The 17,680-nt window shown below is 35.6% G+C and overlaps 1 protein-coding gene across 1 annotated transcript in view; it reads left to right on the forward strand.

The window, feature by feature from the left end:
- LOC150098332 (ras-specific guanine nucleotide-releasing factor RalGPS1-like) overlaps positions 1-17,680 on the forward strand; it is a 321,760-nt gene that overhangs the window by 137,952 nt on the left and 166,128 nt on the right. Inside the window, exons 6-7 of the mRNA XM_090405650.1 lie at positions 3,027-3,209; positions 8,990-9,113. Of these exons, the coding sequence (XP_090261776.1) occupies positions 3,027-3,209; positions 8,990-9,113 (307 nt within the window). The remainder of the gene's footprint in view (positions 1-3,026; positions 3,210-8,989; positions 9,114-17,680) is intronic.

The raw sequence follows: 17,680 nt of genomic DNA on the forward strand, positions 1-17,680 counted from the left end.
ACACAAAGCTTATTGAAGAAAAAATGAAAGAGTTTGAGAACAGTAACCCAAACCTTGGAGATTCAGTGGCAAGCCTTGAACACAACCCTGATTGATTCAGCCAGAGAGGCATGTGGTGAGGTTGTGTGCAAGGATAGAAAAATCAGAACTCCATGGTGGACACAGGAAGTTAAAGAGGCAGTGAAGGAAAAGAAGAAAGCATATCAAAAGTTCCTGGCAAATAAGTCAGCTTGTGCTCTTAGAGAATACAGAGACAAATGTAAGAAAGCTAAACACTTTTTAACTAAACAAAATAAATATCAAGAAGGTGGCAAAATATTTTGGAGGTTGTTGAAGAAGCTTAGAAATGGAGGAAAGAGTGCTGTAAAAGGAGTTAGAGATGATAAAGGTGACATGAAAAATGGGGGAAAAAAATCCTTGAAGTATGGAGTAATTACTTCGAAAACTTGCTAAATGAAACAAGCAGTGATAGTACAGTGGTAAAGAACACTCAACATGCATACAGTTAGGAATACATATCCATACTTCAAGTAGAAAAAGCCATCAAATGCTTGAAATGTGGAAAGGCAGCAGGAGTAGATGATATTCGACCAGAAATGCTGAAGTATGGTGGTATAAAAGTCTTACAGTGGCTGCACTGCATAGCTCAGAAGGCCTGGACAGAGGGACGAATTCCCGATGATTGGAGCAGAGCTCTCATATAGTACCCATATATAAAAAGGGAAATAAAACTGAATGTGAGAATTACAGAGGTATTTCTCTACTGAGTGTTCCTGGTAAGATTTATGCCAGTATACTTGAGAAACGGTTGAGAAGAATTGTGCAAGAAAAGCTTGGTGAAGAACAAGCTGGATTCAGGCCAAATAGAGGCTGTCAGGATCAGATCTTCACTTTACGACAAATAGTGGAGAAATCATGGGAATATAACAAAGATCTGTATTTAAGTTTTGTTGATCTGGAAAAGGCATATGACGAGGTGCCAAGAGAAAAGCTATTCAATACGCTACAGTTATATGGTGTCAATGGTGAGTTATATCAAGCAATACTTAGTCTGTATTTGAATGATATAATCACGTAACTACAAGAAAGATGTTTATTTAACCAAATATTTCGGTCTGGAAATAGCAGACCATCTTCAGTAGTATTACAAGAACAGTTTAAAAAATACAAGCTAGAATACTAACAATAGATCGTTAAAATTAGAACATGCCACGTGATGTTATATCACTAAGTATGAAACAGAATATTTTGAAGTAGAAATATGATTGAATTTGCTATTTAAAAATAATAAAAATAAAAAATAAAATTTTTAAATTAATTAATGAGTAATCTTGATTAGACTTTCCCAGATTTTTGATATAGATCTTTCTTGTGGTTACGTGATTATATCATTCAGTCTTATGTCACAAGTATCCTTGAAACAACAAATTCTTAGTCTGTATTTGAGTTGTAAGTCACCAGTTAGAATTGTAGGAAGTACAGGAAGATGGTTTAATGTTAAATCTGGTGTGAGACAAGGATGTACATTATCCCCTCTGTTATTCATTATCTATATGGCTCACATTATAAAGGAAAGTGGTATTAAACATGATATCAAAATTGGAGATGTTAATGTCATCTCTTTGCTTTATGCGGATGATGTTATACTTCTAAATAAATCCACTACAAGTCTGCAAGATTCCCTGACTAAATTGAATTACTTGTAATAGATATGGTATGAAGGTCAGCAATAAAAAGACAAAGACAATGAAAATAGGCAGAATCGTTGAAAATGTCAACTGCGTTGTGAACGGAGAACCTGTGGAACAAGTAAAACATTTCGGCTACTTAGGCACCATTTTTAGTGAAGATGGTAAATTAAATATGGAAATAGACAACAGAATCAACAAAGCTGGTATGGTTGGAAGTCGATTGAATAAATTCATATGGAATAAGAGAGAAATTAGTCGGAACACTAAATTAGCTGTATACAAGGCAGTATTCAAGCCAATTTTAACTTATGGATCTGAGAGCTGGGTCAGAAGTAAAACACTTGACCAAACACTAGAGACAGCAGATATGAGAGTCCTGAGAAAGATTATAGGCGTGAACAGATTCAATGGCAATATCATATTAAAAACGAGGATATTAGGAAAGAACTTGATATTGTCAGCATCCAGGAATGTGTTAGCAAAGCTAATCCCAGGTGGTATGGTCACTTAAATAGAATGGGCGAAGAAAGATTAGCAAAACAAGTGTTCTCTGCCAGGTTGGCAACAACGACCAAGAGGAAGACCAAGATATAGGTGGATTGATACGGTACAATGTGCCTTAGACGATAGAAATATAAGATCTGATAATGCTCAAGTCTTGACAAGTAACAGACTTATTTGGAGGAAATTTGTAGATAAGAAGTTAGTAATGATGTAAATTTTTCATGTAATACTATCATATCCTGTATACCCCTTGAGGGTACATGGCAGGAATTTGATAATGATGATGATATTTAATTAAATTTAATAGCAATGCTAAGTGAGATGAATTTCAATGCCTGGTGTGAGACTACTGCCTTGCTTGTATGGAGCCCTGAAGTGGCTTGATTATTTGGTCTGTAGAGCAGGGTTTCTGGACTCTGTAAAAATAAATTAAAAATACAAGGAAAAAAAAAAATCCTTAATCCATCCATAGTACAAAATGTACTATAGGTTTGCAAATAACCCTTTGTGGCTGAGAACAATATTAAAAAAACAAAAAAAGTGAATGCAGAATAACTTGAAGGTATGATAAACACCGTAATTACAGAAAACTAATGTGTAACAATTTTATGCATGTTAAGTTTGCCATTGATTTTACTTTTGATCTGCCAGTATTTTTATCTACAATCATTGTTATTAACATTAAAATTTATGTTAATTTCTGAAAAAATTGCTTTTGGCTTGTACATTCCCACATAACCTACATTTTTTCTAATTCAAAACATTCTTGATGACGTTCAGCATATCTTGAATCTTCTGCCTTCCACCTTAATAAGAAAACTTATTTTGCAGATAAGCTTTTGGGTAGTTCAAGAAATACTTATAGGACAGTGTCCAAAACAGCGAGCAGAAGTGATAACTCATTTCATTAAGATTGTTAGACGACTTCATGAGCTGAACAACATCCATTCTGAATTTGCAGTTATTTCAGCATTAAAAAGTGCCCCTATATTTCGACTGGAGAAAACCTGGGCAGTAAGTTCATTTATTTTTATGCACTTAGTTTTCATCTAATTATTACTCCAGCTAGCTTAGAATAACACCACGCTTTTAGTAACAAAAACATCTTTGTTTTTAATACTGAAAAGTTTGCTATATTTGATTGTAAAAGTAGGAGGAAGTATATCAATTTCTGACGGAAAATATATCAAAGGAAGTATATCAAATTCAAATATCCAGTTTTTTGGTATTTAATTAGCTACTTTTCAGTGAAAACAAGAAGCATAGTTTATTAAATTATAGTACAATATGTACTTTTATTACTAAAATTTTCATAATGATACCTGTGTAATGAATCAAATGAGTTTTACATTCAGTGGCATTCTTGTGTTTTTTAATCTTCCTGAAAGAGAATTCAGTATGTCTTTCCGTCCACAATTTGAGGTTGCTACTATATCATCGGTGAAGATATGCAGTGTGTTTAGAAGAACAGCTGGGTTATTTAGTTGGAAATACAGTTTGAATTTTATAAGGGCTCTCAGTTCAAGGTGACAGGGTTTTTCTCACTTCAAAATAGCCCCACCAACCAAAGAAGACATGCAATTAACAGCCCTAATTCAATCCAACAGGCTTTTTTTTTTTTTTTTTTTTTTCACGTTTAATAACCTTAGTTATTTATCCCAGTAAGCATAATAACCATGCATCTGTGAGGAATAAAGCATGTATTTTAAGCATTGGATATTCAGTATTGTTTCAGTAAAATAAATTTTAAATGTGAACTTCATGCTACTTTGTGTGATCTTTGAATGCAATATCCTTTTTTTTTTTTTTTTTTTGTTTGATCAGCTACTTTTTAATGATGGGGGGGGGGGAGCATCATTATCAAATTCTTTATCTGTACCTTCAGGGGTATACAGGATATTACAATAGTATTGCATCAAAAGTTACTTCATGACAAACTTCCTATCAACAATTTTCCTCCAGATTGCCTGTTATCTGTCAACATTCCAACATTATCAGATCTTATATTTCTCTCTTCTGAGGCACTTTTTTACTGTATCAACCCATCTACATCTTGATCTTCCTCTGGATCTTTTTCCTGCCAACCTTTCAAAGAACACATGTTCTCTGCTCTCTCTTCAAGTCATCATACCACTAAGATTATTATTATTAAAGAGAGACCTCCAGGGAGTCAGAGACTCATCGAGAGAGGCCACATACTACACACACACCAGCTATCATACTTATTCTTGAATTCATTCACACTGCTTTCACTCACAACATCCAAAGGCAATTCATTCCAATCACGCACCACCCTCTGAGAGAAAAATCTTTTTACACCTTTCATGGTGGCCTTCTTTCTCAGCTTCCGTGGATGTCCTATTTTCTTTTCCCCACCCTCCATAAATTGAAAAATTCCCTCAATTGAAATGCTGTATAACCCTTTTCAGAAGTTTGTAAGTCTCGATCATCAACCCCCCCCCCCTTTCTCCTGTTTGCTAGTGTCTGCAGTCTACAAATTCTCAATGTCTTCATAATCAATATTCCACAATCCTGATGTCATATTTAAAACTCTCCTTTGTACTCTCTCCAATAGTCAGAATCACAATGAAACCAGACCTGCACACAATATTCCAAGTGAGGTCTTATTAAGGCCTTGTAAAGAGGCAAAATAACATCCTTATCTTTACATGTGAACGTTCATTTCAGTTGCAATTATCTTTTGAGTTGTATTTGCAATCTTTGCCACATGGCCTTTAAACTTCAACTTCCTATCTATTAATGCTCCAAGATCCCTAGCTTCATCAGTTTCTTCTATCCTAATCCCACCAATATAATATGACATTGGATATCTAATGTCATATTATATATATCTAATCTTGGAGAAGAAGCTTGTTCTTCTCCAAGCTTCTATTCCACAATGTTTCTTAACTATTTCTCAAGAATATTTGCATAAATCTTACCAGGAACACTCAGTAGAGAAATTCCTCTTACCAGGAACACTCAGAATTATGCAGTGTAGCCACAATAAAACTTATGCCTCCATATTTTAGCATTTGTGGTCATCTACTCCAGCTGCCTTTCTACATTTCAGGTTTGTGATAGTTTTTCAACTTCGAGTACAGATATATATTCCAGATAGCATTCCTGTTGAGTGTTTTCTACCACTATGTGGTCACTCCTTGTTTCATTTAGCAATCTTTCAAAATAATTACTCCATACATCAATAATATCTTTATCTTCAGTTTTTATATCCTCTGTGTCATCTCTAATTCCTTTTACAGTACTCTTTCTTCAATTTCTGAGTTTTTTTTCAATAGCCTCCAAAATATTTTACCACCTTCCTGATATTTATTTTCTTTGTTGTTGCCAAAGTTTTTCCATGACTTTTTTTGTAGATAATTTTACCCAGCTCTTTGCTTTCTTACATTTTTCTCTATATTCCCTAAGAGTACAAACTGACTTACTTGCAAGGAACTTTCAATATACTTTATTTTCCTTGACTGCCTCTCTTCCTGAGTCCACCATGGAGTTCTGATTTTTCTATCTTTGCAGATTACCTCACCACATGCCTCTCTGACTGAATTAGTCAACGTTTTCTTTAGGGTTTTCTACTGAATCTCCAAGATTTAGTTCTTGTTTTCAAACTCAGTTTTTCTTGAATAATGTTTATGTATTTGAGTCTACAGTTCACATCTGATAGCTGTTCTTACACACCGCTCTTTTCAATATGAAGTTTAATTTTATCCTGTTCAACACTAAATGGTGATCACTTCCTATTTCAAATCCTCTGGATACTCTTGTGTCTCGAACTAGTGGGAAAACATCATCATCCTGATAAAATACAGGATGATTAATTGCCTAAAACATCCATGTAATTATTGATGTGTAAACACATGAAGATCAGTAGGAATTAACATACTATACAGTAGATTACCATATTATATTCATCCATTGATTTTCTCTCATTATTTCAAGATAAAAATACTTTTAATTTTCCACAATGGCTTATGTAAATTTTCTACCTTTTTACACAATTGCATATGTAAAATTTCTACCTTTACCTTGATAAATGTTTTATGCTTATGTATTTGAGTCTACACATTTGATTTGTACTTTGTTGGCACTTGTTTATTTTAGATTAGAATAAGAATGAAATTAAGGCTAAGAAGTGAGACACACTCATTTTGGATATACTTAAGAGGATAGAATGAATTATTATTATTACGGGCGACTCCAGGGAGTCCTTAGACTCATCGAGGGAGGCCCTAAACATCATGTCCACACAACTATTCGACATTATCACAGTATCTGTCATACCTTGCCTTGAACTCATTCACTGTCATAGCACCCACAACAGACTCTGGCAGCTTATTCCATTCATTTACCACTCTAAAAGTAAAGAACCCAGCTCTAACACCCTTCCTAACCACACTCTTGCCCAGCTTCCATAGATGTCCCCTAGTTCTCCCACCACCAGTCCTGATCTCAAGAATATCCTCTGAATTAATCCTATAGAAACCCTTTAGTTTGAATGTCTCAATCATATCTCCCCTATTCCTCCTATCAACTAATTTCTCAACCCACAAGTCTTCAACCTGTTCTCATAAGGTTCATTCCATAGACCTGCTATCATCTTGGTCACCTGCCTCTGGATCCTCTCCACCTCCTCCCCATCAAGAAGAAACCTAGGTAACCAAATCTGGGCACAGCAGTCGAGATGAGGTCTTATCAAGGCTTGGTACAGAGGTACAATAACTTGCTTGTCTCTGCTTGTCAAAGTATTTTTCAACAACCAAGTGAGTTGATGAGCTGATTTAACCACTTTTGCAATGTGCCCCCTAAACTTCATCTCCCTATCCACCAAGACTCCCAAGTCCCTGTCCTCATCAATCTCATAGAGTACAGTTCCACCAATGTGGTATACTGCTGCTAATCTTTTCACCCCAAAATGCATAACCTTACATTTTGTCACATTAAATTGGCATCCATTCTCCTTAGCCCAGAACTCCAATCTATCCAAGTCTTCCTGCAAGATTTTGACATCTTCTACATTCACTATTGGCCTACCTAACTTTGCATCATAAGCGAACAAATGAACTATTCCTCTTAGATCCTTCCCTATATCGTTAATGAATAAATTAAACAGCAGTGGTCCAAGAACAGAACCTTGCAGCACACCATTAGTCACAGGCCGTCTTTTGGACTCTACTCCTGAATAAACTACTGTCTGATATCTCTCCATCAACCACCCACCTATCCATCTCACCAACCCTATATCCATTCCCATATGTTGTAGTTTACGGATTAGAATTTCATGTGGCATCCTGTCAAATGCCTTAGCCAGGTCCATCAGTATCACTGTAAACCCATTTCCCTTATCCAGTTCAGCCGTCACTGTGTTATAAAACTTGAGCAAGTTACTGAGGCATGATCTACCCTTCACAAAGCCATGCTGTCCCCCGTACAGTATCTCATTTTCATCAATCCATTCCTGTATTTTTCCTTCGACTACTTTCTCGAAGACCTTGACAACAACTTCTGATATACTGATCGGTCGGTAATTTGCAACAGTAGTCTTGGATCCTCCTTTACACAGTGGAACTATTTTCCCCCTCTTTTCACACCTTTGGGACTAAACCATACCCAAGACTCAGATTAAACAACATGGTCAAAGGCACTGATAATTCTTTAGCCACTTCACGTAAGACCCGTGCCAGTATACCATCCAATCCCACAGATGTATTCACATGAAGGTTCTGTAATAGACTATTCACCTCCACTTCATTCATCACAATTCCCGTATAAACTAATGGTTCCTTCAGTTTTTCCATTTCACCACCTGGATGATATACTCTTGCAAAGTGCTCGCTCATTAATTCTACTATATCGATTGATTCAGTGACCTCCTTAGCATCGTCATTCCTTAAAATCATTCTGAGTGCACAGTTTTTTTGTTTTTTTTTTTTGCTTGCAGCATATTGAAAGAACTGTTTGGGATTCTCTTTAGCTTGCCTAGCTGGTTTCCTTTCATAATCCGCTTTTGCTTTTTTTACCACACTTGTTACCCTTCTGGCCTGCACTTTATACCATTCGTGTGCCTGCAGGTCACCTTTCTCTTTAAATTCCCTCCACAGTTGTTTCTTTTTTTGCAGCTCGAGCTTAATTGTGTTATTCATCCATTTAACAACTACTTGTTTTACTACTCGGACCCTAGATATATAATCAGCCATAACCTCCTGTAAATTCTCCTTGACCACTTCCCATGCTCTATCGACATCCAGCCCTTGCAGTTTTACATGCCATGGCACTGATCCAAGCAATCTTCTAAGCTTGTCATACTTGCCAGCACAGTAATTCCACATATACTTCTTAATCAAAAATTCCACACCTTTAGCCACCTCCCAGGTCAAGACCTTATGATCACTCTCACCAATAGGTGGCAACATGGTCATATTCATTACAGTCAAATTCTCAGATGCTATTACCAGGTCAAGCACTCTCAAGCCCCTAGTATTTTCACTTACATGCTGCCTCAGATAGTTATCCCTTAATAATTGAATAAAATCCATTTTCTTCCTCACATGTGTCCTTTCCTCCTTCCAATCAATGTTACCATAGTTGAATTACATTCTCAAGAAACTTGAATGTAGGTGACTGAAAAGCAGATTGTTTTCAGGAAATAAATTTTTGGATAGAAAGTACCCAACTTTAGTATGCTTGTTGATATATGATTTTAACTTTAGACATAAAATGTAGGAATGTTAGAAATAAATTTTCTGATGTTGGTGATTTTCTTCTTTTTTCCACAAAAGCATGTCCCAAAAAAAGAAAAAAGCAGCTATCAGAAGTTAGCCGAATTAATATCTGAAGATAACAACTTTGAAAGGCTGAGAGACTATATGGGAAATGTAAAACTTCCTTGTATACCATACTTAGGTATGTGAGTATGGATTCTTTTATTTTAATGTGTGCATGTGTGTCTAAGTTGAATGTGTGAATCCTAGGTGAGATATGAATTTCATTGCCTAGTGTGAGACCTTCACTCCACTCTACTTACTGGAGTCTTGAGCTGCTTGAAAAAGTCCTATTTGGGCTCTAGAACAGGATTTCCAGATTATATAAAATAAATAAAAAATAAAAATTCTTAGTTTATCCATAATACTAATGTAGCATAAGATTTTAACCTCTTGCAGTGTCACAAAATAATTTTTTTCCAATTGATTTCTTCAATATAATGCAAGATATTTTTATAGATTGATAAATATCCACAGTTATTTGTTGAGTGGTTTAAGTATTGTGGAAAAAATGTAATGGACGACACAACTTCAAATACATGGTGAATTCGCATTGTTGACTACAATTTATATTTGCATTATATATCTACAACATTAATTGAGCCACAAGGCATGAGGTGAGGTTGTCTTGCAGGGATAGAAAAATCAGAACACCATGGTGGACTCAAATAGGAAGGTGGCAAAATATTCTGGAAGCTATTGGAAAAGCTAAAAACAGTATAGAAAGAAAAAACAGTACTCTAAAAGGAATCAGAAAGATGATTCGGATGACATGAAATTGAAGATGAAGATGTTCTAGATATCTGGGTTATTACTTTCAGAAGATTGCTAAGTGAAACAAGCAGTGACAGCACAATGGTAGCTGACATCAAAGCTGAATGCAGTCAGTAGTACATATCAGTACTTGAAGTAGAAAAGGCCATCAAAAAGTTGAAATGTGGAAAGGCAGCTGGAGTAGATGATTTTCAACCAGAAATGTTTAAATGTTATTATTATCATTGTCATCATCATCAGAGATCTTTGGGAGTCAGTGACTCATTGTAGGAGGAAGTGGATCGTTCACACTGGATGCACTCACCACCTCAGCAGGAAAATTGGTCTGCTCACTCACTGCTCTGTGAGAGAAAAATCTAGCACTCATGCCTTTCTTATATGCAGTTAACTGCATATAAACTTAACTCACATGGATGCCTCTTGTCCTCTCCCCACTTTCCATATAATGAAAAATTTCATTAGCTGATAGCCTATAACACCCTTTCAAATGCTTTAGACCTCTATTGTATCATCCCTCTTTCTCTTGTTTACCATTGTCTATAGTCCTCATAATCTATATTCTAATCCCAATATCATGTTTGTTACTCTTGTTTGCATCTTTTTCACAGATTCTTTATCCCCTTCAAGCCCAGGAGACCAAATCTGTCCACAGCAGTCCAGGTGCAGTTGTATCAAGATCTGCTAAAATGGCTCAACTACTTTCTTATCCTTGCATGTCAGTGTTTGTTTCATCATCACAATTATCTTATGAGTTTGCAATTTTTGTAACTTCAGTTTCCACAATAACTCCAAGTTCCCTTGCCTCATCAGTTTCTTTTAACATAATCCCACCAATATAATGTTTTTCTTCAAACTCTCATCACACCAAAGTGCATAACTTTACACTTACTGACATTGCATTGACAGCATTATTATTTGCACACTGTTCTAGCTTATTCAAATCATTCTGTAAGTGCTGTATATCAGCTACATCTCTGATTGCCCTACCCATATTTGAATCATCAACAAACAATGAACATCTCCTGTCAAGTCCTTGTCAATATCATCATTATTATTATTAAGAGAAACCTCTATGGAGTCAGAAACGCATTGAGAGAAGTTATACTATTTGCACCAACTTCATACCTGTTTTTGAATTCATTCATGCTACTTGTACACACGGCATCCAATGGCAATCCATTCCATTCACTCATCATTCCATGAGAGAAAAATCTAGCCCCCCTAACACACACACACACATCCTTTTCCCACTCCCAATTAATGCACAGTATGGCACAGAAAAAAAAACTGCACTGAATAACTACAATGATATATGTTATGGAGTCAACAGGTTTATTAACAAAGAAATATATGTTTACACCTTAATTATATGTACATCCACAACTATCAGTGGAATCTTGATCAGATAAAGCATTAGCAATAGTAGATTATGTGCTCAAAATGGACACCTTGTCTTTCAAGACAGTTTTCATAGTGCATGCGAAGGTTCTCTGTCATTCATCTTGGAGAACAAGGGTTGGGACATCTGCTGGACATGTAACTTTATCCTTAGTTCATCAAGGTTTGAAGACAGATCATGGTGGAATACCCATTCCTTCAACATACCCCAAATGAAGGCATCAAGTGATGTGAGATCATGAGAATGTGAAGGGTACTGGAATTCTGTGAACCTCGAAATAAGCCTCACTGGGAAGAATTCTGATAAATGGGCTCTAGAACTATGTGATGTGTGACAGGTTTGCTCCGTTTTGTTGGAATACCTGTACATGAAATGGTTCTAGAGCCCATTTATCAGAATGCTTCCCAGTGAGGCTTATTTCAAGGTTCACAGAATTCCAGTACCCTTCACATTCTCATGTTTTTTGCATGACACATCCTATGCAAATCCTGGTGAATGGAACCAACATATTCTCGACGTAGCATTTGCTATTCAAGGTCATAGTTACACCATTCTTTTCAATGAAGTAGGGCTCAATCATGGGCAGAAACCACACACCATGCCATGACCTTCTTGATGTGAAGAGGTTTCTATTGAACAAATTCATGAGACATTGTTCGACAAAGTCTCGAGAAACCTGTAAGTTCATCTGTTTACATGACCTCCTAGATGGAAATGTCTGTGACTTCATAGACATTGGCCAGCACACGTGCACAGTATTCCCACCATAATCCATTGCTGTTAAACACTGATTCACCTGAATGATGTATGAAAAGGCCCAGCTCCTTAAGGATTCTCTATAGTGACCACCTCGGTATCCCAAATTCTACTGCTGTTTGGCGTTGATTGCATTTCGGAGACTAACACTTGCTCTAGCACACACCCGCCCAGGATTCTCATTTGCTTCAACCATTTGCTCCGTATGAACAAAAATAATGCTCAACAATAAACATCTTTTCTTCCAACAGCAACACCATTGCTACAGCTAAATATCATGGCATAGACTTGACACGTGCTCTTTTATTAATGTGCATGCAATTGAACAGCATATCTCATAGTGTACTGAAGGGGTGTATCAAAGATCAGTACTGCTTTTTGCTCTAATACCGTATATAATTAATTATTATCCTAAGACCCCCATGGATTCACAGAATCACCTGGGAGATCCACACACAGCTCATCATACCATACCTTAAACACATTCAAATTCTCTGCAGACACCATACTCTCATGTAGTACATTCCAATCATTCACAACTTTTCATGCAAAAAACCTGCTTCTCACTCCCTTGCTCACACTCTCCTTATACAACTTCCAGGGATGACCTCTTGTTCTTCCCAATCTCCCACCATTTTATGAAAAATCTCTTCAACATTAATCCTATAACAACCATTACTAACTTGTATGTCTCTATCATATCATCCCCTCTTCCTCCTATTGACTAGGCTCTGCAAATTGCATTGTCTCAATCTTTCTTCATATTCAACATTCCAGAGATCAGCAACTATTTTGGTCAATCGCCCTGGATCCTCTCCAACACCTCTTCATTCTTTTGAAAACTATGTGACCAAATCTGTGCACAGTAGTCCATATGTAGCCTAATCAGAATCTTATACAATGCAACCAGAATCTATTTAATTTAATTCTACAAGTCAGTGTCCTCTGCATCATCATCACTAGATTAATTGTTCTGTCTCTTCTCACAATTTGGCAATATGTCTTCTAAATTTGAGATCCTTATCCACCATCAACACAAGATCTCTTATTTCCTCCACCTCCAACAATATATTCCCACCAAGAGTAAATTCTGCATCACATCTTTGTTTTCCATAAACCTTACATTTTGCAACATTGAACTGGTATTCCCACTCCCGTGCCCATTCACTCAGTCTATTCAAGTCTTCTTGTAAGGCCACAACACCTTCTCTACTCCTTAGTTGTCCCAGCTTTTGTCTTTTGCCTTTTCCAGATCTATAAAACTTAAATGCAGATTCTTGTCATTTTCATGATTTCTCAACTATTTGCTGTAAAGTGAAAATCTGATCTTGACAACCTCAATTTTGCCTGAACCCAGCTTGTTCTTTGATATTTGACCAGAAAAACTCAAATTACTTATCTTTATATTAGCTGCATAATTCAGAACTGGACAGGGGTCAAATTCTTGATGACTGGATTAGGGCTCACAGAGTACTTATCTATACAGAAAGAAAACTGTGAGAATTACAGAATTTACAGATAAGATTTATATATGCTTACTTGAAAAGAGACTAAGAAAAATTGTAAAGAGAAACTTTAGGTAGAACAAGCTGGGTTCAGATCAAATGAGGATTGTCAGGTCCTGATTTTTACTTTAAGAGAAATGGTCAAGAAATCATTGGAATATAACATGGATATGATTTAGGTTTATAAATCTAGAAACAGGATATGATACGATACCAAGAGAAAAGCTTTTAATAACACTATAATTATATAGTGTAAATGGGACATTACACAAAACAATATATAGCCTACACTTAAGTATATATTGTAAGTCGTCATTTAGACATGAAGAACATACAGGAAGATAATAGGATGTAAAATCCAATACATCAGAAAGGTGTACATTATATTATACCCATTGTTGTCATGATCTATGTGAATAACATTATAAGAAACTCACTTTAAAACTAATATGAAAACTCAGTATTAAACGCAATTGTTTACTTTAAGCAGATAATGTTATACATCTAAATAAATCGACAAGTGTCTTCAGGATTCTTTTACTAAATAAGTGCTATAATAAATTTGGTATTAATATCAGTACTTAAGACAAAAACTATGAAAATAAGTTTAAAAACTTAAATTTTTCAAAAAACTTTAAAAAAAGATAAAGATATAAAAACTAAAATAAGAATATTCTAAATGTCCAGAGTAATAATTAATTTCAAACAGTTTTAAATGAAAGTGATAAAATTAGTGACAACAGTGGTAGAAAAAAAATGTTTGAGAGAAGAATGAATGAAATATTTTAGGTATTATGTCACAAATTTTAGTGAAGAATTAAACTGGAAGCTTGTATGATGGTGAGTCAGGTAAATATACTTATATGGAATATTTTTTTTTGGGGGGGGGGGGGGGAAGAAGTAGCCAGAACACTAAACTAGTAGTATATAAAATAGTGTTCAGGTTAATTTTTATTTAACTATTTAAAAATTTTGTTGAAAATAAAGACCATAAATATGAGAATTCTGAGAAAATTCAGGAGAGTGAACATCTATGAATATTTGAAGGAAAATTATTGATAGTAGGAAGTTACTAAAATGTAATATTTTCATGTAGTACTATCATAAAATCTTAAATACTCCCTGAGAATACATGCCAGGAATTTAATGATGGTGATGAATATTTTGCATGAATAACCGAATCATTAGAAATTAGGATATTAGAAAAGAACTTGACATTATCATTCAAGAAAATGAGAACTAATCTAAGTAATTATTGTCTGTACAATCCAGACAATAATTAGAAGTAAATCAGTCATACTGTTAAGTTATGAAGAAACAAATATAAAATTATTATTATTATACAGGTATCTCCATGGGGTGCTTAAAGGTCAAAGCTGTATAACTGAGAGGAGACCTCCACATAGCCTTTAAAGGAATGCGGAGAATGAACCAGGACTTCTGACCTAATGTCCAATCCTCACCTTCTCGTGGTGAACCCTGTTGGGTATCTACTTGGATACTGAACGAACGAGGATGGACTGGCAATTTGGGATTTAGCCAACCAAATTGTATTCTTATTGGTTAAACCAAAATAAAAAATGATAGTACGACATGACAAAATTTCATGCCAGCTGGGGTTTGGCCAGTTAAACAAGGCCCCTGTTGTTTTCGCCAGGAAACCAGGGTGAACAGCAAAAATTCAGCTACTGGAAAAAATCTGAAAACACACCCCAACTCAACATCACTAGAGTTAAAGATCGGTACTATCAATATAAGAAGCCTGAATGGCAAAGAAATGGAGCTAGCTGAGGAATTAGATAAGTACCAGATCGACATAATAGGGGTGACCGAAACAAAAAAGACAAAAACTGGTGAGATGTTTCTGAGCAATAAATACAAAATGTTATATTCAGGCAATGACAATCAAGGAAAAGGAGTAGCCAAAGTATTCAACATAAAATACGAGGCTAATCTTCTTGAATGGCAGTCAGTCTCAAGTAGAGTAATGTGGGCAAATATGAGAATGGGGAACTGGACAATGAGACTTATTTGTGCCTATGGTCCCACAGAAGGTTCTACTAAGGTAGAAGTGGAGGAATTTTTTGAGGCTGTAGAAAAAGCAACTGACACAATGAAAAGGGAAAAGTTGGTCCATCTAGAGGATCTAAATAGCAGAGTAGGAAATGATTGTGAGACATACAAAAATATTTTGGGAAAATTTGGAGAAAAGAGCAAAGCTAATAATAATGGCAAATATCTGTTGGATTTCTGCTCTCGGCATGGACTGGTTATTACTAACACCATGTTCCAACATAAAAATATGCACAAATTCACATGGAGAGAAGAGGCAAGGAATAAGAAAAGTCTCATTCACTATGTTATTGCTGATAGTGATGTTTTCTCCATGGCAGGACACCAGAGTGTACAGAGGATATGAAATTGGAAGTGATCACTATTTAGTCTTGAGAAGGATAAAATTGAATTTCATATTGAAAAGAATGACATGTAAGAAAGTTTTAAAGCAAATAAAAGTTGAGCAGCTCTCAGGTGTGAACTGTAGACTAAAATACACAAAGATTATTGAAGGAAAAATGAAAGAGATTGAGAACAGGAATCAAACCTTGGAGATTCAGTGGCAAACTCTGAAGGTGGGAAGTCAATTGAATAAATTCATATGGAATAAGAAAGAAATTAGTCGGAACACTAAATTAGCTGTATACAAGACAGTGTTCAAACCAATTTTAACTTATAGATCTGAGAGCTGGGTCAGAAGTAAAACACTTGACCAAAGACTAGAGACCACAGATATGAGAGTCCTGAGAAAGATTATAGGCGTGAACAGATGGCATCAATGGCAGTATCATATTAAAAACGAAGATATTAGGAAAGAACTTGACATTGTCAGCATCCAGGAATGCGTTAGCAGAGCTAATCTCAGGTGGTATGGTCACTTAAACAGAATGGGCGAAGAAAGATTAGCAAAACAAGTGTTCTCTGCCAGGTTGGCAGCAAAACGACCCAGAGAAAGACCAAGATATAGTTGGATTGATACGGTACAAAGTGCCTTAGATGATGGAAATATAAGATTTGATAATGTTGGAGTCTTGACAAGTAACAGACTGATTTGGAGAAAAATTGTAGATAGGAAGTTAATGATGTAATTTTTTTCATGTAGTACTATCATACCATGTACCCTCAAGGGGTATACAGGATATGATAGTACTACATGAAAATTTTGATGATGATGATGATGAGGAATCTCCATTGAGTCAAAAAAACTCATTGTGGGAGATACACACCTAATCATTATTCTTACAATACTTAGCATGCCTCTCCTTAAACTTTTCACCTCTGGAGCACTTGCTGTAAAACTTTAAATGTTTAGATTTATTTTAGACAACACTTTGTTTCTTCTTGCATAATGTTTACAACCACCACAAGTTAGAATAGTAGTAGTACTTATTTGCTGAATTATGACACTGGCTGGAATTGTTAGACCACAATATGACAACTAACCTTAGAACCTGATGAGTGAGAGAAATGGTTTGCCACAAGCTTATAGTGATAGCATATCATCAGTTCAGGTGTGGACCTATCTTTATTTACTATTGTTTTATGTAAGTAGATGTATGATAAGTTCAGTTGGGGGGGGGGGGGGGAGTGCTGTCAAAAACCATATTTGCTGCAATGTACTTTTGTCATTATTCCAGTGTCAACAAAATGAAATATTAATAAAAAGCAGCACTTGTCATAATTAACCTTTTCAACTGCTAAGTGGTAAAAAGTTATTTCATGCACTGTAAATAGCATCCTTACTGAACTCAGGAATTCTTGAGTACACATTGACATTTAAAAATAAAAAAAATAATATTTCACCTACACAACTTTTAAAACATGTGAATTTTGCAAGTGCTGATACCTGTTATGAATATAATTCAGTTCATCTCAAGTGCTTTTCTGTCTTACCTGCTATCTGGAGGAGAATATTTGTACTGGTGCATATAGAAGAAATCTCTCAGCTAATGTGCCACATGGTCCATGACTTCTCATAGATAATAAAAATATTGGAGAGTGATATGCTGATCACATGTCATTAAAATTTCATGAAATCATCAAGAGAGAAAGAGCAGATTAATCAGCCAATAATGAAGCCTCATTTATAGAAGACAATAAAAGAATATAAGTGCAGTTGACGGTCAGACATAATGCTGAATTCTGTTCAACGTGCAATAAGGCCTTGAAGTGGTGGTACAAAGTTCATTTTTTTCCTCCTCCTGGACATAATAATTCTAA

The sequence above is a fragment of the Typopeltis vanoorti genome, chromosome 15 (genome assembly GCF_054136105.1).
Source record: "Typopeltis vanoorti isolate ZY-2024b chromosome 15, IOZ_Tvanoo_1.0, whole genome shotgun sequence".
NCBI classification, from domain to species: Eukaryota; Metazoa; Arthropoda; class Arachnida; order Uropygi; family Thelyphonidae; genus Typopeltis; species Typopeltis vanoorti.